At 40.7% G+C, this 27,164-nt stretch overlaps 3 protein-coding genes across 5 annotated transcripts; all 3 read left to right on the top strand.

Annotated features, from left to right (window-relative positions):
* The first annotated feature begins 247 nt into the window (after window positions 1-247).
* TMEM9B (TMEM9 domain family member B) lies at window positions 248-12,318 on the top strand. Its single transcript, XM_075713305.1, has 5 exons — window positions 248-331; window positions 2,342-2,433; window positions 6,076-6,184; window positions 7,151-7,285; window positions 11,073-12,318. The coding sequence occupies exons 1-5, from the start codon at window positions 248-250 to the stop codon at window positions 11,226-11,228; spliced, it is 576 nt and encodes a 191-aa protein (XP_075569420.1). The 3' UTR covers window positions 11,229-12,318.
* Window positions 12,319-13,084: 766 nt separating this feature from the next.
* ASCL3 (achaete-scute family bHLH transcription factor 3) lies at window positions 13,085-17,283 on the top strand. 2 transcript variants are annotated; one of them, XM_075713306.1, is made up of 3 exons: window positions 13,085-13,103; window positions 14,259-14,334; window positions 16,382-17,283. In XM_075713306.1, exon 3 carries the CDS (start codon window positions 16,387-16,389, stop codon window positions 16,939-16,941), a length of 555 nt encoding a protein of 184 aa, XP_075569421.1. In that variant the 5' UTR covers window positions 13,085-13,103; window positions 14,259-14,334; window positions 16,382-16,386; the 3' UTR covers window positions 16,942-17,283. The 2 variants fall into 2 exon arrangements, with proteins under 2 accessions (XP_075569421.1, XP_009488486.1); XM_009490211.2 differs by lacking the exon at window positions 13,085-13,103 and having other exon boundaries at window positions 14,169-14,334.
* Window positions 16,623-26,720, top strand: C6H11orf16 (chromosome 6 C11orf16 homolog). 2 transcript variants are annotated; one of them, XM_075713303.1, is made up of 7 exons: window positions 16,623-16,654; window positions 20,052-20,256; window positions 21,092-21,251; window positions 22,444-22,672; window positions 23,450-24,112; window positions 24,571-24,758; window positions 26,510-26,720. In XM_075713303.1, the coding sequence occupies exons 2-7, from the start codon at window positions 20,090-20,092 to the stop codon at window positions 26,693-26,695; spliced, it is 1,593 nt and encodes a 530-aa protein (XP_075569418.1). In that variant the 5' UTR covers window positions 16,623-16,654; window positions 20,052-20,089; the 3' UTR covers window positions 26,696-26,720. The 2 variants fall into 2 exon arrangements, with proteins under 2 accessions (XP_075569418.1, XP_075569419.1); XM_075713304.1 differs by having other exon boundaries at window positions 23,450-24,103.
* The last annotated feature ends 444 nt before the right edge of the window (window positions 26,721-27,164 follow it).

Below are 27,164 nucleotides of genomic sequence, written 5' to 3' on the forward strand. Positions count from 1 at the left end.
ACCCCGTACAGCCGCGCTCCGGCCGAAATCCCGGTCCGGCCGCAGCGCAGGCCCGCCGGAGGCCGCCCTGCACGGACATTGCCCTCTCACCCCGGAACCATCCGGCGGCGCCGCCGTTCCCGCGGGGCCGCCATCGCGGCCGGACGCCACCTCACGTGAGGCCGGCGGAAGGCGGAAGTGATGGCGGCGGGCGCTGGGGGGCCGGCGGCGGCGGCGGCGCGGCGGTGATAAGCGGTCGGGGCCCGACATGGCGGCCCGCTGGGAGGGCTGGGCCCGCCTCTGCTCGCTGCTGGCGCTGGCCGCTCTGGCGGGGCTGGGCGCTGAGGCCAAGGTGAGCGGGGGCGGGGGAGACGCACACACACACACACACGGATCATGGCGGTACTCCCCGTCTCGCTTCCCGGTACCGCGGTCCACCCTCCTTTCCTCCGCCCCGCCGGTCGCTCGGTGCCCCCCCCCGGTTGTTCCGCCCCTCCGCCGCCTCGGCCTGCTTTAGGTGGAGGCTGGAGCCGGTGGTTTCGGCCGGCTACTGCCCTGCACCGCTGCCGCCCCGCGGGCTCCAGGAGCGGGCGGCGGCGCCGGGTGCGCGGCGTTCCCGTGGGGCAGCTGGCAGGAGCAGGGCCCGTCTGCCTGGCGTCGCCAGTTTCTGCGCCAACCTTAAGTCTGTAGAAATTTATGTAGTTTTAACGTGGTGCCCGGGGACGGCATGACGCAGAACTACAAATGACAGTCGCTGAGAAGGCCTTGCTGGAGATGAAGCTGCTGTTCTTGTGGCTGCCCTGGCTGGGGTCGGGGTCTGCCCCGCGTCTTGCCTGGCCTGCAGCACGGTGCTCCGCTCTCTGAGCGAGCTCTTCTCGCTGATCCCGTGGTGGCTCTGCCCGTGCCTGCTGCCTTACCTAGGTTGAGTGTCCACACTCTGCTGTTGGTCCTTCTGGGTAATATTTGGGACAGTAATCTTAGCGTCTCTGTGGCTGACTGAGAACGTTGTGTCTCCTGTAAAGGTCTTTCTTGTTGTCAAAGTATCCGTGTGTCTGAATTTTCTTCTTTTTAATGATAATCAGCTATTTGACTTTTGTATGGTGAGACCAGGAGTGACTTGGTACATAGTGCAGTCAAGGTTCTCCAACTGACCTATACCTGCTTAGTGTTACTCTGACTGGCTTGTTCACTGTTGAAGTTTATTACCAGTACTTCTTAAGACATCCTTTTGTAATGCTGTTAGAAATTGCCTTGAACTTTAGGTAAGCCACGTTTATCCTCTGTCTCTTATTATTTGCTCAAATAAATTACTCTGATTTGGGTTTGAGAATGCTTTCATCTGTAACCCCTTGCTGACCATCTCTGTTCTCTCCATAGGGTTTTCTGTTCTTAGAATCATAGAATCGTTTAGGTTGAAAAAAGACCTTTAAGATAATTTAGTCCAACCGTTAACATAACACCGCCAAGTCCACCACTAAACCACGTCCCTAAGCACCACAGCTACATGTGTTTTAAATACATCCAGGGATGGGGACTCAACCACTTCCCTTGTGCAATTTGGGAAAGGAATGAATTATCCTATTTTCATATACTACACAAAGTGATTTTTTTCTGAAATTCCATTTTTCTCAGTAGTGATCTAAATGTTAATTTTGGGTGCTACTTCTTTCTCACTGTCTATAACAGTTAATTCTCACGTCTTTCTGCAGTGTCTATTGTTGCTTATGCAAATGTTAATTTGTTTCTCTAAAACTTGCTTACAAGTTTCCATAATTTTTCACATTTACTTTGCCTTCGTTTGGAATTCCAGTTTTGTACTTTTTTTTCTCTACCTCACAATATTCTGCTGCTGTTTAAGACAAGAGGACTGTAGGTTGTACTAGTCCCTCTAGTAGTGTTCCTTACAGAATTAGTTCTGTTGTGGCCAGGGAGGACAGAATTATCCATGGAGGTTTCTTTGCCGTCCTCTGTTTGGGGTTAATACTCTTTCATTCTTTTTAAGCTCATCACTGTGTCTGTTATACAGCTGTCCTCAGAAGCTGAATAGTTGAGTGTGCCAACGTCAGTAACTTCCGAGTGTGTGTTTTTTCTTAAAAAGAAGAGTGAGCTTAAACTCCAGATTTTTCTCATTAAGAATCCGTTTGGTATCTAAAATAATAGTGTTACTTGACAAATTGCTTTGCTTGCTTAGTGATTTTGAAGGGTTGTTCTTAAACTTGAGAGGAAATCCTGAGTAAGACTACTCAAAGATACTTAGAAGTAGTTTGTGTTAAATATTTCATATATTATGTGAAGAGAGCTTTCTGTATCCTGTTATGGTTACTGATGATAATTTGTTCTAAGCATGTTGTTTACTTTACAGAATTACGAGGATGTCCGATGTAAATGCATCTGCCCTCCTTACAAAGACCATTCGGGGCATATTTACAACAAAAATGTTTCACAGAAAGACTGGTGAGTGTGTGTGGCATAAAAAATTATAATGAGTCTTACTGGTTAAAGACTTGTTCCATAGAGATTATATGTGAGTCTCCTGTGGTGGTGCCAGGAGAAATTACATCTCTTGCATAACTTACTGAAACTTTTCTTTCAAATGTACTCCAGAATTCAGCTCTAGCAAGAGACAAGGCTTGAAATCCATAGTTTTTGCCTGGTCTTCTGTTTTGGTTTGTTTGCTTGCATGTTTAGTTATTTAGACTTGGAAGCAGTAGAAGGGAAGAGGGTGTTGTAATTTGAATTCAGTGATTTGAAACAGCGTAAACACAAAGGAGCACAGCTGTGGAGCTAGGACTCAGGAGCATTGTCTCCTCTTTCTCCACTCTTGAAACCCATCCTATCGTTGAGAGACTATTGTTCCTGGAGATTTCTGTTCCTCAGAATTGGAGCCAGAGAGTGCAGTTACATGACATGGCCTGAGCCATCTAACAACGCATTTTTTCAGAGGGGGAGAGAGAGAGGTCTTAATCTCTGTGCCCCAGCAACATGCTCTATTGTATTGTTTAGGCCAGCTATGGCATTTGTCAGACTCCTCTCCAAGCGGAGGACTGATGTGTATGGCCAGAGATGAGGGGCTGGGGAAGAAAGGGAGATGACAGTGATTTGTTACGTTGGCGTAGCTCCCCTGTGTAATTTCACTTTGAGTATAATTGTCTGTGAATCATACAAATAAAACACTGTGTTTTAGAGTTGTGTTGATGTTGGAAGTGCTCAGAGTTTCTTGGGTCAACCTATAAAAACATGACGTACTTCTTGATGTATTAACTCTTCTTCAGTTACATTAAGAATTTATAAAAGACTTTTCAGTCTGATGAGTAGCAGCAGGTTGGCATCTTCATTATGAAAATTTCATGCCCCTGAGTAGGCCCACAAAAATAATTATAGTAATAAAATTAGTGATACAGATCTGTGTAGAGCTGTGCCTTGACTTATTAAATTACTTACAGAAGAACTGTGAGAAACAACACTGTAAATTTCAATCTAAACTAATAAACATAAAATGTACTGTCCAATCAAAATTACTATTTTTGTCCCACATGATTAACTTAATAACATTAGTCCTACTATGACAAATTAAGAGAATTCTTAATGGGAGAATTCCAGCTGAAGCAGACATTTCAGAGTAGCAGTGTTACTGGTTTTATTGTTCATTACCGCTCTGCAAAGGCAAATGGATTTTTTTTTCAGTGGGTACTGCTTAGTGTGTGCCTTACTAGCAGAAAAGACCCTGTTTCCCTTTACATCAATATTAGTACTGATTGAAGGAAAAATTACCTTTGAAGGCTTGACTAATTTTATGGTGACAGATACTGATGCATATGGAATCTCAAAAATCTGTTTTCCTATCCTAAAACTCATTTTGTTGAGATCATTTCTTAAGTGACCATCTGGGAACATTTTATGGCTTTGATCTTCTGTTTGTCTCATCACTTCTAAAAGGCTTGATTGCTAGTTTATGTGCAATAAAATCGACAAATTTAGTGCCATACTGAATAGAACTGGCTGATGTGCACCATCCTTTAGGTATTTAGATCAGTTACTCGTGAGGCAAGGGCCAGATCAATTTTTAGTGTCTTTATGAATTATGTACAATATAATGACCACTTACTGCTGGCTTGTCCAGAGGTAAAATGAAAATTTAATTTTTAATGTTGAACCTCATGATGCTCTTATTTAGATGCTTCAGTTCTCTCACTTGGAGTGGTCTGTTGTTTGGCTTCAGACTGGCAAACAGTGTGTTATGCTAACATCAGTGTGGGCTGGAGTGCTTTGACACCAGTAAAAGCATTCACCCTTCTGGACTCAAGTTTGGAACTATTGCAGGCAATCACACCCTGATGGACAATGTGCTAGGCAAGCATAGTGATGCCTAAGGCTAAGCACCTACAGGTTTAAATAACCCACTTGGAAAGTGTTGGTGTTTGTATTTTGTACTTTGAAAGTATTGGTGACTGCAGTGGTAGTCATGGATGTGGAGGGAGGGAGGGAGGACACCCTGTCTACAAGCTGAATGAACTGGAAATCTGTCTGTGCAGAAGCTGCCCTTCTGACTAGCCTAGCTTGCCTTGGAAGAACTGCTTCCTTGGTGCTGTTGCTGTGGGCGCAAGGGAGAAGGTGGTAATGTAGAGGCAGTTGAGTGGGAAAGTTGTTTAAAAAAGGATAAGCCTTTTCTACATTTTCCTCTAAAATTGCCATGGAATCTCAGTCCAAGGAAACACGTCATCAAAACTCTGAAGTTCTGATAGATTTTACGCTTCCTAGCAACTTGAAACACTGAATTGGAGAAAAAAAAATGCTGATACTAATATACATATTCACAGTAACAGACTTAGTACTGTACATAAGCTACATACAAGCTTTCTACTATACTTGTGCAGCATATTGATGCAAGCTTTCAATCATATGAACAGAAATTGTGTAGATTATAACTTGCATGTATTTTTGATTTTGTAGCTTGAATGTTGTACTCCTCCACAGAGGAGAATGTAATTCTACTTTCATATAAGTGAGAAAATTAAGCCTTCCACGCCCCTCCAGAGGATGTGTCTTGACACTCAATAGTTTTAGTTATGCAGAAGCATTACAAAGAAAACAGAAGAGATGAGTTGTTGTCTTGCCTTTGTTTGCAGCGTTGCAGTCTAGCCCAGCAGAGCGTTGAATCCTAGGCTGCTGCTGTCACTTCAGGCATTTTGTTTCATTACCTGGTTCTGACTGTGCTAACACTGAGTTAACTAGGATAATGGCAAAATGTGATTTTTGTTCTGTCAGTGCTCTGCAGGGACTCTGGGATGTGAACTCTGAACAGCCAACCTGAGTCAGGAAAAAGACCAAAATTACATAAGTTATTGGTGGAAGCAGTTGTCTTGTGGCAGCTGGATTTTAGTGTTGTGGTATTAGAGTGTCCATAAGATTGTCAACCATGCCTTTTGGCATGGGACTGGCTTATATTTTGTAATCTTTTAAATCAAATTATGCTTTTACATTTGGGTCTGGTGCTGAAAACTGGCTGCTATTTATTCACTATGGAGAATACTTAGCTTAGAGAAACTTACTCAGTTGCTTAGAGAAACAACCTATCTGACAACGACTTTTTTTTTTTTTTCTTCTTCAATGCCTGTAACTTGTGATGGCAAGAGAAAAGAACTTATATTCATGAACACCAAAGAGAGGTTAATTTCCCTTCAGACAGTGGAAGGATAGAATAAGGCTCTTTTGAGTATGATGAAGAAAGAAGTGTATAGCTGGAATTTACTTTCATCTGTGATGTCAGTGTCAAATGATGTATTCATTCTGGAATTCAAATCCTTGGACTTGTTATGCTAACAGCTTTAATACTTCCACTGAAAAATGAAAACATTGTGTTTAGTTAGGTCTTAAAACTTGTTTAGCAGCTTGTCAATAGCTGAATTTCTTGTTTAAGTAAAATAAATCACTACTTCACAATTATTTATTTATTTTAAAATCTTGGATACCTATAATTTAGAACAGCTGAACTTAAGCAAAGGTGGCTTCCCAGCTCATGCAGGTGGGGTCTGCATGCATAGTGGAACAGGTAAGCTAAAACCAGCTCAAAACTGAGCAGTTTCTGTCTGTCTTTAGTGATTGTCTTCATGTGGTTGAGCCTATGCCTGTCCCTGGACCTGATGTAGAAGCATACTGTTTACGTTGTGAATGCAAATATGAAGAGAGAAGCTCTGTCACAATTAAGGTAAACAATGTAATTCTGTTGGCATATATTAAATACTTCAACTGGTTAGTAAATGTCTGTTGTCTTCTAGAGAAATACTCTTTTTAAAGGGAAAATTTTCCTAAAGCAGCCTAAGATTTAACTTTTTTCATAATAGTTGCTCACAATTTATCTTGAGTAGTAACAGTAGCATCAAGCTAGAGCTTAAGGAGTGTGCCTGAGATTTTTTTATTGAAGATCTCCACTTTTGAGATTAAGCTTTGCACCTTGCTGAAATTCAGAGTGCTCTAGGGCATTTTGTCAAGGTTTGGACTTTGTTTTCGTTATTATTTTAGAGGGTCTCTCATTATTCAGCTGTCTGTCTTGCTTAATATAAATTTTCTTTGTACGTTAGCAAGCTAAAAAGAGCAAAATTGTCCATGTTTGCTGTGATAGATGATTTCTGTATTCTTTGCATTCTTATCCTATTGGAGCCATTGAGCCCTAGGCTGGGGTGAATAGAGTGTGCAGTGCATCTTCTTTTATAACACAGACTGCTTTTTTTGGTCTTTTAGAAGTTCAGTATTTCTTTTTGCCTTCCCATTTTTTCTTAGTAACTGTTTGAATGCAGATCTGTGCTAGAGAATGGAGACCATGCAGGAACCCCCAAATTTGTCACCCCAGTTTAATGGCCAAACTGAACACTTGTCTTGGTTGAGGTGATATTTATAACACCAAGTTGTTTTGAGATGGGTAGCATAAGATTTTTAGCAAGGCCTCACTAAGAGAAACTGTTTTAAGCTAACATCTGTCTGCCCCAAACTCTTTTAATACCAGATCGTAGTTTGAAGTTTTTTTCTCTGTGGATTTTAAGTCATCTGGTGACACTACCAAGGATCGACAGGCTCATCACAAACTTTGCATGACTCTTCTTTTGGTCCTTGCTGTCTGCTGAGATTGTGGGGGGAACATCACAATTTTGGCATAAACTGTGCTTGCATTGTGTAGGTTACAATCATCATATACCTGTCTATTTTGGGCCTACTTCTTCTGTACATGGTGTACCTCACACTGGTGGAACCTATACTGAAGAGACGTCTCTTTGGACATTCACAGCTCATACAAAGTGATGAAGACATTGGGGTGAGTTCACCAGAGTGCTTGTGTACTTGGGTTAACATAAAGATTGGGATGTTTAGTTATTAAATAACTATTTGCAATGAGCAGCTTTTTTTGCCAGGCAGTATACATGCTTTTCCTGAAGGGAGAGGAAAAGCAAGCTGTGTGATGACTTCTGTGAAGCCACTCTTTCATTTTTCCCTGGGATAGAAAGTAGTAAGATGAGGACTGCTTCAGTTATCCCAGCTCTAGACACAGATTATTTTCTCAGAGAAGAAACAGAGTAGGAATTGAGGTAAACATATATAGGAGGTTCAACTTCTTAGGTGTTAATGATCCGTATTTCTCTCTACAAAAAGAAGGTAGAGGGGTTGCATCTTCTATTGCCCCAGTTTGAATTTGTTGATGCTAAAAATTCAAGAAGAAACTATTATAATGAAGAAAAATAGTGATTGATGCTTACTATTACAGCTAGAAATGAGAGTGTGACAGTATATTCCAACAGATCAGAACAGCCTTTTTTGGGAGGAAAAGAGGAGTAGCCCATTAGCAACTTGGTTTTCTGTCATTACTGGCCTTCCCAATCTCCAACACAGGGTTTTTGACTTCTAATAAAAATGGAGCAAATTGTCTTCAGTACCATTACAAGAAGGGAATGTAAGACCTTATGAAACCTTGTACTGGAAAGAGTGAGACACTTCAGTACCTGATCAGTATGGATAAGGAATACTGGTTGGTGGGAATAGGTCACCTGTGTATTTAAGGGGGACTTAGAATAGTATAAAAATACGGACTATGGCTTTGCATCTTGTGAATTTGTGTGCACCTGAATCTGATGAATCTGCATGCCTGGGAGAAGTATTGCCATAAAGTACTGTGAGGAAAGTTTTCTAAAATGGCAGCTGGATTGGTGGTAAAGTGTCAGTGTTGAACCACACAAACTGATAAAACTGTTCTGAAGTCTCAGCATCAATGTACTTTCTATATTGAGCCCTCAAGCAGGACCACTTTTACTGATAAAGTGTGCTTCAGGTGTGGTGTAACCTGAGAGAATTTCTGAAACCAAACCCAGAGTATGAAGTGGGAAGATTGCAGTCTGCTTAACCTAAGCCTTTCAGCAGACGTGAGCACTTTATTACTGTTGAAGTAAATGGGAGCTGGTCAACAAGATTTAAAATTAGTGTCTTACAATAGAATTGTTAAGAATATTTTCATCATTTCTTCAAATAAATAGGAAGTTAATAGGGGGAGATAAATAAGTTTGTTCTTGGTGAAACAAAATTATCATGGCAACACTTTTTAAAGTCTGTTTAAAAGCCTTGTAATTCTGACTGCCTGTTGCTTTGGTGGGTTCATAGATCCGAAGGTATCAAAACTGGTAAATGCTATGCTCTGTTATGCTGTGTATCTGCAGATATTGATGTGAGCTTTACTCAGTTTCTCCAGGTTGTTTTTGGTTTTATAGCGACAACTGTCACTGCTGGTAAACTGAGGAAAAGCATATTCTTTAGTTCTACCATTTTTTCATCAACAGTGGCCACATTGGCCATCTTGACTTAAAAAGGTGCTTCTGTTCTGCAGGGGGGGGGGGATATTAAGTATTCAAAATCAAGCATTTTCCTAGATAATAGCTTTTATCAGCTGTGCCTTCTTTATTTACCTTGACTTCACAACAAAAATATGTAATTGTTACCCAAGTTTGAGCCAACATTGTCTGGAGTGAAGGCTCTTTGGACAGAGGTATCTTATTGCTATTGTGTCCCACTGTTTCTGCACTTCCTTGTGTATTACATGGAGACATATTCCAAATGTCTTTTATTGACATCTTAAGATTTTCCCAGTCACTTCTAGGAACATATTGGGGGTTGTTTTTTTTTTTTGGAAAGGAGGGATTTGAATGACCCTTTTTCTGTCCGCATTCTTATAGCAAATTGGGCAGATTCCTACTTGAATTAAATGAACTTGTGCTGTATGCTTTACCTCAGACAAATTATTTTATACCTTAGATAAATTATATTAATATCTCCAAATCTGGGTTAGAATCTTCTGATTGTAGGTGGAAGAAGTGAAATAAGTCCTGTGGCAGAGCTCAGGTTAACTGCAGAATGAATTTACCTTAAAATCTGGATCTATCTTAACCAATGCCATGTTTTGCTGTAGCTGTTACTGTGACCATTACCTGTGTTTGTGGAGTCACTAGTGCTTCTATCTGCAGTAGTGCTTGGAACAAAAAGCACTTAAGGTCCTTGCTTAGTTCATGTTGCTCCTTTCCTGTTTATCCTCCTTTTGTGACAGTGAATGTGAAATAACTTAAGGTCCCTCATGACTTATGCACATCCTTGTCTTCCTGCTTGCAAGTTCTTGAGGTATTGATCCTTGTCACACTTTGAAAATACCGTGTGCATCAATTTTTGTTACTGAATTTCAAGCCAGTATATTTGCTCTTTCTCATTGCCCATTGATGGCAGCGGCAACTGATGAATGTAAGCCACTTCCCTAGACCTTTCCTCTTAAATTCTTTTTTCCCCTTGTTGTCTACATAGAAATTGACAGTAGCTAGCCTTTGAGCTGAGATTGTTGTTTATCAGGAAAGCCAGTACCATCTAGCTTGTCCTGTGCTCTCCCTTCCACCATCTATTCGGTGGTAGAAAAGTGTTGCTATTGTGATTTTTGTTTCCCTGTGAATGAAGTGATTTGTCACCTGTTAATTGCCTATTCTAGGTATATCCAGCTGCATAATATTTTATGGTGAGATTATGGCTCTTTGGGTCAGGGATTCTCTCTTGTTCTCTACAAGCATATTTCTTAGCCCAGTGAGGCTCATGTGTGGCTTTAGGACTTGTAGGTATCACTTCAGCGCGTATCATTAGTGATAATCTCTGCACTGCTAAGAATTATCATTGAGCTACTCTACACAGTCATGTCACAAATAAAGTGTCCATTAATGTAACTGTCTTCAAAAGTGTTCTGGGGAAAAAAAAAGAAAGGAATATGAAGTGCAGACATACAAAAAAGACAGTTATTTAATACAGGACATTATTTTTCATTATGCATCATATGTGATGCTTTCTGACATAGCTTTAGCAACATGACTTTGTCCAGAACAGTTGGATAGCCAAATGAGAAGTTCAGTTCCAGCTCTTATTGTTTATAACTTGGTTATATTTACTTGAAGAAAATAAAGCTTTGCAGGTACTGTTAGAAAAAAGAGTAAATATTAAACAAGTACTCAGTTATTGTTGAGCTCTGTCACTTAAACAGCTGTATTGACACTGTGCTTTTAGACAGCTCAGAACAATGGGTTTAGTTTGGTAAACACCAGAGTGTTGGTTTTATGTAGAAGCTGTGTGTGAACATCCTGAACTGCCTGATGGTAAATGGCCAAGAGCTGGCAGACTCTTTAATTTAGTTTTAAAGTGGAGCGCATTCACGACAGTAACAGGGGTCTCCCAGTGCCTGGGTCTGTTCTAGGCTTCTGTCCCACTAGCTGCTAATAGATGCAGGACTGTGGTTCTGCAGCTGACTATGATGTCTCTGGGCAGCAGTAATTGTTCGACAGTACAATGAAGTTTGGTCTGTTTGGGAAACCTGTGGAAGTTACTTCGAATGAGAAATTGGAAGTACAGTTCTACCTATTAAAAAACTTGCTTGGTTGTTATTACTGACCAGCTCATTGAAACAGCTTGTTTACTTTAAAAAAAACCCAAACCCAAAAAACCCACCACATCCTTTGGAATGTAACAACAAAAAAGACTAATATAATTGCTCAGTGGAATTGTTGAGGTCTAACTAATGATTTTTGCCATTCCAGGATCACCAGCCTTTTGCAAACGCACATGATGTGCTGGCTCGTTCTCGGAGCCGCGCCAATGTATTGAACAAAGTGGAGTATGCCCAGCAGCGTTGGAAGTTACAGGTCCAAGAGCAACGCAAATCTGTCTTTGACCGTCATGTTGTGCTGAGTTAATTGTGTCTCAGTAAAATAACTCCAGGGAAGTAAAGTGGACTGATTGAAAGAGCTGACTTACGTCTTCCTGATCCTGCCGATTCAGAAGGGTTTTCCTGAGTGGTTCATTATTGATTTAAAAAAAAAAAAAAAAAAGAAAGAAAAAAGTATTTGAACTTTGAAAGAATGTACTGGAGTGGAAGCAATTTAAAACAATTAGTTAACCAAAAGCTAAAATCTTTACATTTTCAAATGGCTTTTACTAACGAAACTGAAAAGAAAACAAACCCTAAGGTATCTTGGGTTGCCACTGTGGTACCTTATTCACAGTTGTGACTTTATGGTGGTTTTTAACTATGTATTTCTCTCTACTATTTATGTGGTTAAAAAGTACCTGGGAACACAGTAATTAGTTACAACTCACTAATCACTTTATGTAAAGACCTTTTGTAAGTATACTTGGATTTTCTGCTGACTGATGCTAGGTACTGGAAATCTAAATCTTGCAGTGTAGTTTTCATATCAGAGAATGAAATCCTGATTGGCTGTATTAATCATTTGGTTTCTTGCACTCGTACTTTCAAGATGCTTGTATGTCAAGTGATGTTAGCAGATTTAAGACAAAACTTAAATGGACACTGACTCTTTGAGCTGCATACTTAAAGTACTGTGATGTAGATAAACTCAAATGCAGTGCATATCAAGACAGTGTTGGCATTTTGTTCTATTTTGCTTTAATAGCTTAATATATTGTATGTGTATGATATCTCTTAAAAACTTTTCACTTTCTTTTCATGGGTAAAGTCTCAGGAGTTAGTATATTATGAAATATTTATTATAAAAATCTTTCTGCATTTGTCTGGATTGATGGTGTAAGGCACATACTTTCTCTAACACCTGTCATCTTGGGAGTTAGGTGTATTTTTTTATCTGTGATTCTGTACTCATCTCTCTTAAGAGGTATACAGTTGCTAGATGACTGACTTTCATATATCCCCTTTGGAATGTAACAATTAAAGATAAAACTGATTTTTGAAAAATGGATGTGCATTATCTGTATGTTATCATTTTTATCCCTCATTATCCTGCATTTAAATTCCATCTATAAAAGCACTTCTCTGAAAATGCTTTGGAGTAGAAATATGCACTTGTTCAGTGCTTAGATAAAGGAAGAAGGGCTCACCAAACTGCTAACTGAAAAAAGTTTTGAATCCCTGACTCAAATTTAGCTATGCATATATAGTTACATTATTGTCTAATACAGTTTTCAGTTCCAGTGTGGAAGGAAATGTTACATGGAACAGTTCTATATGTTGCCGGGTGCAGTTTTGGTTTGCTTAGTCCACAGCCTGGGGGACAGAGTAGCATGGGAAATAAACTGCACGTGTGCGAGTCTCTCTGCCACATCCGGGGGGAAACATAGTTGCCCCGTAACAACATTTGCACTGACTGCAGCTCTTTTGCAGATACAGAGCTTCATTCTCTTGTCAGTCCTGTAGTCTCCTAAAAACTGACTTAATCTGGAAGGAATTATAGTGGGTGGCTGATTGGTGGAGGCACAGGATTCTTTCTTTGAATTTAAAAAAAAAAAAAAAAAAGCACAAGGTGGATTGACAGGACAAAAAAAACCCATCCCACTCTGAAGAGTCAATAACCGGTTATGACAGCAAGGTGCCTAGGGTCCCCTAAAGAAAAATAATGCATCTTGTTTGTTGAATACATGCCTTTTTACCAGTTCTAGTAGATGTTCTACCTCTTGGCTGCCTTTCTGATGAGGCCTGAAGCTGGTGTGGGAAGGGGGATGCAGAATACAGCATTGCTGTGGCCCCACACAAGGGCAGCAGAAGCAGAATGCTTTCTTTGATGACTGAGAGTTCCAAGAAGCCAAGACTGGATGTATATATGTCTCCTGGTAGTAGATCAAGTGTTTCTAATCTTATAGTGTCTTCTGAAAGTTTCAAGCTAAACTGGTTTGGTTTTGGATTTTTTGTGTGGTTTTACTTTGATGGATAGAAAGGCCAAATAGTGAGATAGTCTGAAGTGTCAAGGTGATCCTGTAAAATGTGGGAGTTTTGAAGGTAGGTGTCCTATTTCCTTGCACCTGTACAATTGGACAGCTATACACTGATATATGTAGCATCTATATACCTATATATTTGATTATACAGACTGATTCCTTCATACTGTGTTTCTAAGTTTAAGCAAAACTTTATAAAGTTTCTAGCTACTGATTGCTCACTGCTTTCAAATCTTGTTTTGTCTATCTCCATACATGCTTTATTAGAGACTTTTATATGGTGTTATACTTCTTAACACTAAGGGAGTTTCCCAAAATTGCAGGTGTAAGATTAGGTGAAGATTAAATTTAGGTGAAGATTAAATTTGAGGGTATTAAGGTAACTAATGTGTGTCCTTGCCTCTAATCTGGAGACAAATCCATCACAAGTTTCCTCTAAATAAATGCTGATTCTCTGTGTTTAAAATGAAGCTATTGAAATTAGTTTGCTTATGCCTTGATGGTAAATATTTAACTAAATTGTATCTGATTGTTATATTTAGACATTAAAGTATGGAGTGCCAATAAATGAAAATACTGCTTTAGTAGACTGTAACAGAACACATGCAGGAAGTAAACAAAGTGCGTTTCTGATTACTTTTTCAGGTAATCTGGTTGTGTTCAACAGTTTTAGAATTTCTAGCCCTTAATGCCAAGTTTTGTTGCCATCATAGCTGTGGTGTGGGTGGAAAAGCCAAACCAGAAACGAGCAGATCTAACTGTAAGCTACTTTGCATATTGTCAATTGACTATAAATTGCAGCAGTCATTGACTCGGCAGAACAAGCTACATAATTCAGGTAGGAGACTTGCATATTGCTGTATCTAGCAACAGATCTTCACTGAGTATCAATGTTTTTGTAAATCACTTCTACCAGCTATTTAGTAACAGTGCTTCCGTAGCTTTTTAATGAATTGTGTTTAATATGATATCTTATTAAATAAAATGTAAGAAAAATGGAACATTAACTTCTTTTTTTTTTTAATATCATTCAGATATTTTCAGGTATTATTCATCAGTCTTAAAATAGCACATCTTGTTTCCTTGGATTTTACTTTCATCTGAAGATTGGTGAGTCTCCAGTCTAAAAGGAAAACGATCCTAACACTTGCATTTTGCACTTCATGCAGGTAGTAAGGCAGCAGATAACTGGTTTATATAATGCTATTATGCAGCAGAAGTGTCAGTACTAAGCAACAAATACTGCAAGTATCTCTTCTTGAGGGCTTGTGTTTATTTTGGTTTCTTGCTCTATAGTGATGGTTTGCTATAAAGTGGGTTTTTTTGATATGTAACAGACTTTTTTCCTCAGACGATGTTTTAAAGTTGTTATCAGTAGAAAGTTTTTAGACAATAAGTCAATGTGTAAGTAGAAAAGGGAAAGATGACTGTCTACTATTTTGATTTTATAATGAGTGTATATATATTCACCTCTGATTGTCTGCGTGTATATTAATGTAAAATGGATGCACGTTCATGCTTTCAGCCTACCTACAGAAGTACCTGTTTAAGATGTGTGTGACTTCCTCTCTTGTCTAACAGCATGCTATAAATGAATTCTTAGCTCATAGGATTTCTGTTGAGATCTATGTGCATTAGAAGAAGAGACAACACTGAATACAGAGGCATTTTGATGGAATACGTTGTGAGGATAGGTCCATACTGAGTAAAAATTGTCTTTGTGTTAAACATGGCAGGTATGAAGTCATTAGAAAACATTAAAATATCCCTATATCCTTGTGAAGGATTAAGGGGATCCCATATATATTATGGAACCGTGGTCGGAACATTTGAAGCTTTGCAAGAGTGTTGTGAGTATGGAATCTAGATGTTTCTAGTAACCTAGTTTAATGCTCAGGTGTGTCTTCCATTTTAGAGGGTGTAATATAACCTACGTGTTTCAGACAGCAATGTATAGATGTGGAAGTGGATGGTGAGTAAGAGCGTTTTTGGATAGATTCTGTGTAGGCAAGTATTGCTTGCAATCTGTGAGGATGGATCACTGTAATTCTTTAAAAATGAACTAGTTATTTAAAATTTAAGTAGCTATTAGGTAACAATCATTATAGTTATGCTGATATTTAGCTGTTTGAATAATGATATTGGGAAGGCACTATAATGTAGCTTCCTGTAAAACACTGCAAGATTATCTTTTTAATAAATATATAAGGGTGATTTGAGTAGTTATGCCTGCTGTAATGCCGCTTTGAAGAGAGGGTATGTGATTTTAGTAGGCCAGTCTGAGTTACAGGTTTCTAGCAGTGCCCCAATGACTGTGTGCAGTCCCTTCTTAGTAAACCTATTTGTAATTGGAACAATGTTATTAGGACATGCATTTTTTCCTTTAATAAAAGTATTATTTCATAATCCTCTATCAGTAGGGTTGTATTTAGTATTTCATATCTGTGTTTAATCTGCAGGTGAGTGCAGAAGGAGCATGAGGACCCAAGGAGATGTCAGGTTTAGCAGAAATTAATCCTCTAAGCTTTTTGTAAAACTCTTTATGTAGAATGGATGACAAGACATAAAATTGAGAGCCATTCCCTGCACAAGTTTTCCATCTAATTAAGATAGTATAGTGAATGAGACATCAGATTAATAGAGAGAAAAAAATCATTTGCCTTTGAAGGCTTTTTGGTATGGATAGGAAGTCTGTTACTAGAATTGTAGATTTAATTTTTTTCAGGGAGGAGAAGGGGGTGGAGAGAATGCCTCAGATGTTGGCCTGCTTTGTTTATTCTCCGTAGAGATGTAAGTTTTCATGGATTTGGAGCAAGCTAGCCCTAGTGGAGAACATAAAGGTAGATTCTCTCTATTTCTAAAGCTGAGGTGAAAGGAGACTGCTGTTTCCTTTAAGAAGCTTCAGTGGCTTTATTTTCTTAAAATCTGTTGTGAATTATTTTAATTGGTGTTGCTGACTTGCACTTTCTTGTATTTTCAAATGGAACATTGTCTACTCTATATAAAGATCTTCCAACACCATTCTGAAATGTCACAAATGCATTAAAAGTCTCTTCTGGAAAATGCCAGTAATGGCAAGCGTTCGTAAGTCCAGGTGAGTTTTCTTCTACTGTTCAGTATGAGTTGTTTAAACTATTATGTAATTATGCATTTCCAGGTTAAATGCAGAACCTGATGGATGGCAAAAGCTACCGTAACCTCATGGACAAGTTGTCCGTCTGCACTGAGACTCAGTGCATACAGCTGGCTAGGCCTTTCTGTGCTGACCCAGTGGTCACGTTTCATGTGTACCCAGAAACACCAAACCAGGTCACTTGCTCTGAAGATTTGTCGTTCCTTCCTTTCATGTCTGACCATCTCATTGCGGAGAACTTCTACAGTGAGCCCTGCGCCTTTCCCTACCGAGTGCCCCATTCCAGTTACTGCAGAAGTGAGTACTCCTATGGGCCAGCTTTCATCAGAAAGAGGAATGAGAGGGAAAGACAGAGGGTTAAATGTGTCAACGAAGGCTATGCTAAACTGAGGCATCACCTACCTAAGGAGTACTTGGAGAAACGGCTCAGCAAAGTAGAGACACTCCGTGCTGCAATAAAATACATTAGCTACTTACAGTCTGTTCTTTACAGTGATTCTGTGGTGGCAGAAAAAAATGTCATGGAGCCAAGCCAAGCACCTAAAGCAATTAACAAACAAAACCAGTTTTTGAAGACTATCTGAACTGTTCCAAACCAAGCAAAAGTTATCCTGTCTGGGAACCTAGTAGCCAGTATATTATTAATGATGTGCATGTTCCTGGCACATCTTAGGAGCAGATCATAGCACGCGTCAGTATCAGCACACAGAAAAAAATTTTGATTTTGCAAATAGTAACTACACTTCGATACAAAAAAAGGTGACTGGGGAAATCTCATTTGAAGGGCCTAAGTTCATTAATTTGTGGAAATTGGAAAACATTTCTAAAATTGTCACCAAACCAAAAATGTAGTACCTATATGTGTGAAGTAACTATGTATCATCACAACCTGCACGCTTTAAAATAAAATCTTTCCATTGATGAGACTGAGATGCCTCTCATTTTCTGTAATGTTACTGGTTTACTCTCACATGCACTTTCTTAAAAGATTTTTTTGTCTAATTGCCTGTGTTTCTCTTAAAAGGCCTTTTTAGGTGTTCCCAGGAATGTTGTTAGATGGCAACAGGAAGGATAACTTAGTTTAAAAGGGGGGAAAATAAAAAGAGGAGGTAGCAGCTCTCTGAAGCATGGTTACTGAACATAGGAAGAGCATTAGCAGCTCTCTGAAGCATGGTTACTGAACATAGGAAGAGCATAAGGTCTTGCAAGTGCTGTTCCATCCTTTTCTTATTAATGAATATTTTAATCCCATTAAAAACTGTTGATTTAGCCTAATTTCTATTGAAAATTGGATTATTCTTCAGCTGCCAGTGCCCTTAGAAATTACTAGGACTTCTCACACAATACACAATATAAAGAGGGTTGGCAAGGTATTGACCTTGGAGTGTGTGTGTGGGGGGCGGGAATCCTGCAACAGAAGTTTTTGGGGACTTTCACTGATAATGGTTGAGGTCTGGGGTGGTCTTCCCTGACCTCTCAGTCTGTTCCTCTGTGCTATTGATGGCTTCAGCTAAGTGGTATAGAGTAGATTTATGTGAAGACAGTGAAGAGAGTTTAGCTCATAACTAGCAAAGTGTTCTTAACATTTGGTATATGTAAAGGAATTGTATTATTTATATTAAACAACATTTCTGTGGACAGCATGAGAGCAGATAGTTTGTGGGTGCAGCAGAATGTACAGAAATAGTTACAGGCTTCTTAAGTGCTGTATCCTTGTTCCTAATTGCAGTCATCCCCTCTGTTACATTGTTTTTATAGCAGTGAATTGAAAAATGCCCACAAAACGCAATTAAGTATTCTCTCCCCCCCCCCCCCCCCCCCCCCCCAAAAAAAAGTTAACATTTGTTAAGGAGAAAATTAAGATGAGGGATCACAGTAGAGATTAACAGGTAGATTTCTGCATTGTATTCTGGCATGTTTTTGATACGCACTTTGCAGGGTGGAATTCATTAATCCTTCCCCTTTATTGTGACAAGGGAAAGTTTGTAAAGCGATTTGACCTCAATTTGTCTCAGCTTCCACCTTTCTGTCTGCATTTCAAACCCATTTATTTGTCACACCCTGTGGTGGTGGGCTTTTTTTTCCTAAATCTGAACTGTAGCTTCATATGATGCTATTTTTTTGCCCTGCAATAGTAGGCAGAAAGCCTAGAGGACACTGCACCCTCTTATAATCCCTTCTCTGCCCCTGCAGTCTTTCAGTGCAGTATCTAGATCAGCAGGGAGTTGAAAATTGAGCGGATGCATGGCAGACAAGTGGTCCTCTCTGTAGTCATGTTCCACTGTTTTTTAACTGGTAAAGTCAGGAGGTCCGATCCTGGTAATGACGACTGTGGCAACCTCCGTAGCAACAAGGAAACACTGGAAGCAAATGGCTTCCTGTGTCAAACAGGCAAAAGGGCAAGATTTCTGCATTGGGAGTAAATCCAAATTGACCAGATGTAGTGTTATCAATAGATGGTAAGTTTGAAACACTGCTGTGTCGAAGTACTTGGAGTTACCCAGGGCAAAAAAAAATCTCATAAAGTGTTGGTGTAATTGCCTTTGTCAGTGCCCTGTTTTATACAGAAATAGGGAACCTGGCTCTCAGCAGTAACAGTAACATGGGTTTAAAATGTGCTTTAGTGTAGAATTGATAGTTGCATTTCTTTGCAAAATATTACTGATTCCATCTTGTTTTGGTTTACAATAGGGGAGTTTGTGTAGTTGTGAAACAAGTGAATATATTGTGTTGATTTGCTGACTTAAAGATGCATTTTGCAGCAGTTAATCCACTCTTCTTGCTGGGTTTGGCGTGCTAGTTTTCTGAAACTGTGTATCTGGGAGTCCTCATAAAAAGGACTCCCAGATTGTATCTCTTAGATGAAAGGCAAAATAACATTTCAACATATTATGAGTGCTTAAATTGTGTTTTATAAGGTAAAGTAGGCACTTAAAATTTATATGTTGTTGAATTTCCATGCAAATTTTACCCTAAGCATGCTAAATATTTCTAAGCAATATTTTAAAAAAAAAAAAAAAAAAAGGAATGGAAGCTCGTCTACTACATCTTGTCAGATTACTAGAGATAGCATCACATCATCAGTCTTACCGTGACAGCCTCTGAATAGTTATCACTTGTCAAATCTGAGCATCTTATTCATGGCAAGCCATAATCCTGCTGTTATAAAACATGACAGGACAGCTGAAAGATCAAAATATTTCCTCTTAATACATCACTATAAATAAAACAAGTAACAGGCAACTGTAATCTAACATCACCTTCAAAAACTGTCACGTTTACTCAGCTTGTCAACTTCAGCTGTAGTTTCTGTCTCAGCTTGTAAATAGGGAAGGTTTGGCTGGGACTGTGTACAAGAAAGCTTTAAAGGCTTGTAGGTATGAGAAAAGAGAGCTGGATGGTACAGAGGGAAACAAAAGTTGGAGAGAGGTGAAAGCTACTGTTTTCCTGGGGATTTTCACAGCATTTCTAGTTTCCTTGGGTGTTTCTGTCCCTCTATCAGGTTGGGATTTGGGTGACTGAAGATCACTGAAGTCAGTGATGTGGGTTCATCTGACCAAATGCCAGTCTGGGTATTTTGAATTAATTCTTTTTAAATAAAAATAAACAATCAAAGCTACTGAGTTCTTGAGGTACAGTGGAAAGCGTTTGCTTGTGTTGGAGAATGCCCATACATTGTCTCTTCTACCAGCAGATCACGACTGAGTCCTGCAGGTAGCTGCTTTTGCAAGAATGGCTCGTTCGGAAGGGTTCTTGCCTACGGGCCACAGGTATTGCAGCGCGATGCCAGCTCTGGACACGTTCTCATGCTCCAGCGTTGTACCTACTGTCAACCCCTGCTGCAGGAGCTCTTTTGTAGTGCATCCCGCCTGGATTGCTGAGCCCCTTACCCCCGCAAGGTAAAATCAAGTTCTCATTTGAGTCTGTGATTTGTTCTTTTTGATGATATCTGATAGGATAAAACAGGCTGGTGTGTCAGATTAATAAATAGCAGCTTGAACATCATTTGAGCTTTTCCCTCCCCTGCACTGGCAGTTTTTTAGATGGTATTAACTAAAGTGATTTGCTACCCTGGAGATTATGAAAGGCAAAGCCTGAGTAAACCTCCTATCAAAGAAACATTCCTTTAATATTATTTGGATAAATAAAAGCAGCTTGCGTTAGCAGCTGTCTTCTGTGAAATGTTTCTAATGCTTTGGGACAGGGAATTATTTTTCTTGTTTTGAACTTGAACCTGTCATCAACCAGCAGCTTTGTTGTTTACTTTTCTACTTTTCTGTTGTTCCCTGAATGCCCCAGGGTAAACCATCAGCTACAGCACTCTCAGGTGCACCTATGCTGTGCTCTGTGCTGGAGATGGATCCTTTCTCCTGATCTTAAGGGTTGCATTGGCTTGCCATGTAAACAGCAAAGGGGCTAGTGCAGGTAAAGCTGGCTCAGGATTCCAGTGTACTCCTGGCTCGCTTCCTCTAAACCCAAAACCAAAGAAATCTGGGTAAAAACAGGCACTGATGGTTTGGTGTCCCCCCCCGTCCCCCCCCCCCCCCCCCCCCCCAAGAACAAGGAATTGTTCCAGCACAAGCAAGTTTTCTGTTTCTTTCCACATGCTTTGGCCTGTGGGAGTGCTACAAAATGAGGTGGAATGATCCAGTTCTTAAATCTTACAAGATTTTTTTTTTTCATGAACTCCAGAACCTGTTTCTCCCAGTGCTGACCCATTTTATTTTCTTCAAGGTGCCAATGGATTAGCTGCTGCCTGCCCTCCCCTGGCCCAGCATGGAAGAGGCGTAGCACATCAGGGAGATCAGTGGGCTTAGACAGCAATGTCCCTGTGCTGGTGAGAGGGGAACAAGATGGATTTTATTACCGTGGTACAGTAAAAGAGGAGATAGAGGTGAGTGACAGCTGCTGTGCAGTTGTCGTGGGTATGTGTAATAGGGTGTCCAGTCCACCAGCAGTCCTCATGCACCACCTGAGTTTAGTGTTACAGTTTTGATTTCAGCTGGTGCATGAATTACAGAACAGATCACCAGGACAGCTGATGCTCGTGGTTATGTCGATTCATAAAGCTCCTGACATGCCTGATTCCAGGCTGTCCTCACCTCCTGCTGCCTCGCACAGCGGGTGAGCCTCTTGCATGCAGAACAGCCTCAGGCACTAATAAACTAATAATGATCAGACCCTTGCTCTGCTCAGCCTCCTTTACTGAGTCTATTTCTAGGAGTGAGCAGGCATGTTTCGGGGATCACCATCTTGTGCAGAAGATGGGTGCCCCCCAAACTCCCAGTTCCTGGTGAGAGCAGTGCTGTTGTGCACCTTGCAAGAGCAGGCCCTCTGCTTCTGCTGGTGCTGGGCGTTGAGCCAGGCTCAGACATCACGGGTGCTGTTGTGAGCAGTGTACCAGCTACTGTTGTGTGTAGACACATAACCATCAATAGCACAGGAAAAGCGTTAGTGTTTTATGTACACACTTCCAGCTTGAGTCAGCTACAGACCAATGGCTCGGTGTCTTTTCAGAAATGTTAGTGAAAGCTTTAATTCATTAGTTTGTTAGCACTTCAAACTTAACAGAAAAAAGAGCCTATTCTTTCTCAAGAACAGGGAAGTACTTATTTTCATTGTTGATGGAAAGCCTCTTGACAGGCCTTAATTTAGAAGAAAATAAAAATTCCCAACAACCCCCTCAAGAAGCAGAGTTGGTGTTGTATGTAATGAGGAAGGACTTTGGCATGACCGAAGAACAGGTGTGAACGGTTTTGGTGTCCCTTGTTATCTGGTGCACACAGCATGGTTTGTGAAATCCAGTTGCGCTCTATCTATAGCTTTTTCTCTTGGGGAATAAAATACAGGTCCTAGTGGCAGTGAATCTGTACATACGCTTCACTCTCAGCCTGCTTTCTGGTGAGCCTCACAGAGGTTTTTCTGGCTGTCTCAATCCCAGACTAACACTGCACACTATTTAGTTACTGTTCAGGCTTGCTTGGTGTTTTGACCTAGCCACAGAATGGCCTCCTGGTGAAGGTTACATGACCTGATGCATTACGGACTGTTTTTCAGAGGAACTCTTATTTTGTTTCTGGTAACAGAGTGAAAGAGGCATGTTCCTGGTAGAGTTTGCCAAACCACTTGTGTCACATGGAAGGCATTCAGCGTGTGTGCAAAAAACAGCAAAGGATGACATCGTGGAATATGTGAACGGGATGAAGCACTCCTTACTCCCTGGAGACAAAGTGCTGGCACCCTGGGAGCCAGATATGGCCAGGTATGGCCCAGGAACCGTCCTCATGGGCATTGAGACAAGGGACCCCTTGCGAGGTAAGAAAGATGCTGCCCTCTTCTTCCTCGCCTTGCTCCAGGACATGATTGAGACTGTCAGGATAAACTCTTGTTGTGGTGCTACTGCCAGAGAACCACCAGTGCACAGACTAGTTTAGCGTTGCTTAAAGCTTGCAGGAGCTGATGGGACTTCTGATGGAGATCTGTGTGTAACCTCACCAGTCTGACCATAAGGAAGTTGTGACCCATAAAAACGCCATCTTCTGTGTCTGCGGATGTGCTGTTTCCTGTCTGCTTGGACAAGGCTGTGTCTGCCATGTGAAGGATGGTGGCCTTCTCATGAGCGATACAAGTGAGGCAGCTCTCAGGAAGCACCCGTCTGTGCTGAGTGCTCACGTTTGTACCAAATGGTACATCTGGGGTGATTTTATCACCCAAACATAGGAGATTTCAACAGCTCATTCATTTTTCCCCATGTCTGACAGTCAAGCTCCACGGACTTACCAAAATACTATTCTCAGAGCATTACTGCTAACTTTGGCAGTAGCAACAAAAGTTACTCAGTCAACATTTTCTTGTTCATCTGATGACAAATTGGGAGGAAAGATGCTGCCAGGCCTATTGTCACACCGACGGTGCTCTAGCTGCCCTCTCCACCCTCCATGACATTATGGTGAGGTGTTACCGAGAGGCATGATGGTTGATCCTACCACTTGGCAGGATTAGAAAGTGCATAAAGCTGCAAAGCCTGATCTGTATGTGTGCGCTGCCCAGGCAGGCCAGCTCCTTATGGCTGCTTACCTTTTCTCTCAACAGCCTCAGAAGATGAAGAAATTATGGTCCAGTTCTGGAATGACAAGAAAGTGAAACTCCCACGAGGTGTGGCTCTGTGGATCCCTCCTACCCTGTGGGAGAGGATTGTAGAGATGATCCACATGCCCTTCACCAGCAGGGTGAAGCCCAGAGAAAATCCAGACACCAACTCTTGTATTTTTTCCTGCAGTCCTAAACCAGTCCTGATTCCTGTTTGTGGTGTACATAGCCTTGCCAAGCACTGCTTGCTCTGCTTGCCCTGCTGGCCACATTTCCGCTATCACTGTGATGGTATATGCTGTTCATTGGCATATGTAAGGTGCATCTGCTGCTGCCATCCCCATGTTGATGCCTGGTGGCCTCTTCCAGCCAGGTCTTTGGTCTTTCAGAGTGAAACTGAAGAGGCAGAGTCCAGCAGCAAGCCCTATCCATGCCTTCTAGAACTGAAAGCTCCGAAAGAAGAAGCAGCAGCAGCTGTGGCAGCGTCTTCCCCCTCTTCTGGTTCAGAGCACGTCCTGGAGCCGTTCCTCACTCAGAGTACTGTGGTGGACAGTGGTGTTAACAAGGGCTCCAGCTGTCTTGAGAAGCCCAGGCTAAATGATTCTTCAAGACCTGAATGGAAATACTGGAAAAAAAGCCACCAGAACTCCCATCCCAGTAATTCAGGTACCTTTTAACACCCCCACAGGGAAGCAGCAGCCAGAGGGAAAAAACCCAAATGTGTTCTGGGCCCCCTTCATCTGGGCAGTCACTTCGCCTGTAGTTTATTGGTATAAATACTACAAATTTGCATATCGGTCTCTGATACGATACTTCCCCCTCCCCAACATTTCTGCTGCCTCATCTTGCATGCTAGCTCTTCTTTTGGCAACTCATCCAACAGAAAACTACCAGAACAATGAATTTAATTTGGAAGCATAGATTATCCCTCTGAGTTTGTTCACCATCATTTTCCTGTGCTTTTTATGATGCTAACATCTTCATTAACCTTTGTAGTTAGTGCATGCAGAATAACCTGAAAGAATTCCTTTCAGGCTTAAAGTGCATCTTCCTCTCTTCTGAAATGAATGTTTCTCCATTTCAGTTCTGGTTTCACTTTTAGATGCAATTTTACTCTTTCCCAGGACTCGGCAGTTGCAGCAGCACGTGTACAAAGGGCAGGCTGGAATCCAAAGCCATCTCTGTTGGGGACATGTCCTGTGTTGCCCCGACTAATCGGAGTGCAATGTTTGAAACCATCGAGCAGTCTCCCAGAGGGCAACTCACAGTGAAAGACATCTTAAAAGACCAAGATTTCAAGCCATCATTGGGGGTAAGATAATCTGTATTAATACTGTATTTATGTAAGCATGCAGTTTGTTTGAATGGAAGAAATATTCTTGTAATGGTCTGGAAGTTGTCTAGAAAAATATGTCATTTCTAACTTAACTGCTTGCTAAGTCCATCCATTTTTGTGATAGGCAGGAAACTTCTCAGCTAATTAAAACAAAACAAAAATCCCCAAACCCTAAGGAAGAGCTGAAGCTGCTTGGTAAAATGGAAAGGGTTATGCCAGTACCTGTGTGAGGATTCAACAATGCAGATTTCAATTCAGAAACCTGCCAAATGCCCATTGACATCAACCCAATGAAGTCCTATGAAGTAGGGACCTACATGAGTGGCCCTGGAAATGGACAGATGTGACTGTCAGCAGCAATAAAACACAAGAAAAGATTCAATCTGTAAAGGTGCCGAGCTCTGCAAGTCAAACACTGATAGTCATGATCTCTGTCTCTTAAAGATAAAAGCAGGATTTTTAGTAAACAGTCTTTACTGAGTATCGTATCTTACTCCCTCACAAGAAGCAAGACGTTTAAACAGCAGATCCCGAGCCTGAAGCGAGGAGATGCAGAGTAAGCAAACTGTCACAGCTAGGGACAAGGACAACACCCTGATTTTTAGGCCTGGTTTCTGTTGGCCATGGTCCCCTCCTGCTTTGGAAAAACTTGGGGGTGGGAGGGGGAATCAGAACACGAATGCCAAAAAAACAAGCACAGAAAAGAGGAAGAAAAAAACTTGCAGGAAGAAGGGGAAGATGAAAGAGAATGGCAGGATGAAGAGAGACACTACTCTGCACAAGAGCATCAGGGGTACAACTAATAAATTATATGTCAGAAATCAAATATTAGCTCCTCTGTACCTTCATGCTCTTGCTACTGTGAGCTGACTGCAGAGTAAAACTTGGAATGTGCTAAACTTGCATCATTTTCTTTAGGAGAAGATTAATCTGTTAATGACATGTCTTAGTGAACAGAGAATATACTGGAATATATCTTGTATTCTCACAATTACACGCATTAATTTTAAGCAGATGCCTACTAACTTATTAACTGTATGGTTCCTACCTTATTGTTTAAATAATCATAATTACACACCTTTGTAATAGATTTATTAGGAATTTTTAGGCCAGTACGGAGCTCCAGGCAGACATGCACTATGTTAGCAAGTGTCACAGCTGTGCACTGAAGTGAATGTTTTGCCTTTTGGTAAAACTAAAAAGAAACCAGAGTGGTTTCATTCTAGCCTGAAACCGGCAGCATGAATCACAGTAGTGGACACAATGTGGTAATATGGAGTATAATGACATACTTTTATTCCTGTAAAATAGCCCTTGGTGTTTTTAAACCTAGAAGATACATTGCTACTCCTTGAGATCTCTGAAGCAGTTTTATAATACAGATGCATCAGAAGTAACTTGCAACAAACAAGTGAAGCTAGAGAGCGGGCTTCCCAGAGGTGCTCTCTGTGGGACTAACATACTCCCGCTGTAGTCACCAAAAATCCTCCTAACTTCTAAAGGAGCAAAGTTTTTGGTCAAAGCCTAACAGCTTCTGCAAATCCTTTGGTCGTCTTGTACAATTCTGTGTTTCAGCAGTAACGTTTGTACTAGCACAGAAATGATACCATTATTAAAGCTATGTGAGGCAGAGGTACCTATCTTACAGCCAGGAAAGCAGCAGTTACAAAGACACTGATGCTTTTTTTTAGACTAGACTTCCAAGGGATTTGTTTTCTGTCCTCCAGGAAGAAGGTTTTGCAGCATCAGAAAAACAAAGATATAAAACAGCAAGAAAGAAAACAGAGTCACAGGATAAACGTAAAGCAACTTGCATAGGAAACAACAAACTTGACAATACAGACCATGTCAGAAGAGGACAGACAGGAAAAACAGCAAAGACCTCACTTGCAACAAAGCAGAGAGAGACGTGAACAACCAGAATTCAGTAAATGGACAACTGATGAACTTAAGGAGCTGAAATTTCAGGTAAACTGCTTATGCTGTATCAGTGTTACATTTATTAAGCAAATCCAGTTCTGATTTAGGTACTGTCTTTGTAGAATATCTTTATGGATAACTGTATAATTTTAATAACTGAAAAACTCTAGTTCCACCCACATCGAATTTCAGCATCCTCATTCTCTACTCCAAGGTGTTATATTAAATTCCTAATTATTTGGATTTGACTTTGTAGTTCTGGAGAATTCAGGTAAACTAGTATGAGCACTAAAAGTCTGAACAGATGCACAGCAAGGGTCTAATAAACCTCCCATTTGTCTACAGTTCTCTGAAGTCAGCCAGAGGAATTCAGCATAACAATTTCTTTTTGTAGAAAGCCAGAAGGAGAGGAGAAACAATACAAGCTGACAGCTGAAAATATTTTTTCAGGATTAAAGCAGA

The sequence above is a fragment of the Pelecanus crispus genome, chromosome 6 (assembly GCF_030463565.1).
Source record: "Pelecanus crispus isolate bPelCri1 chromosome 6, bPelCri1.pri, whole genome shotgun sequence".
NCBI lineage: Eukaryota > Metazoa > Chordata > Aves > Pelecaniformes > Pelecanidae > Pelecanus > Pelecanus crispus.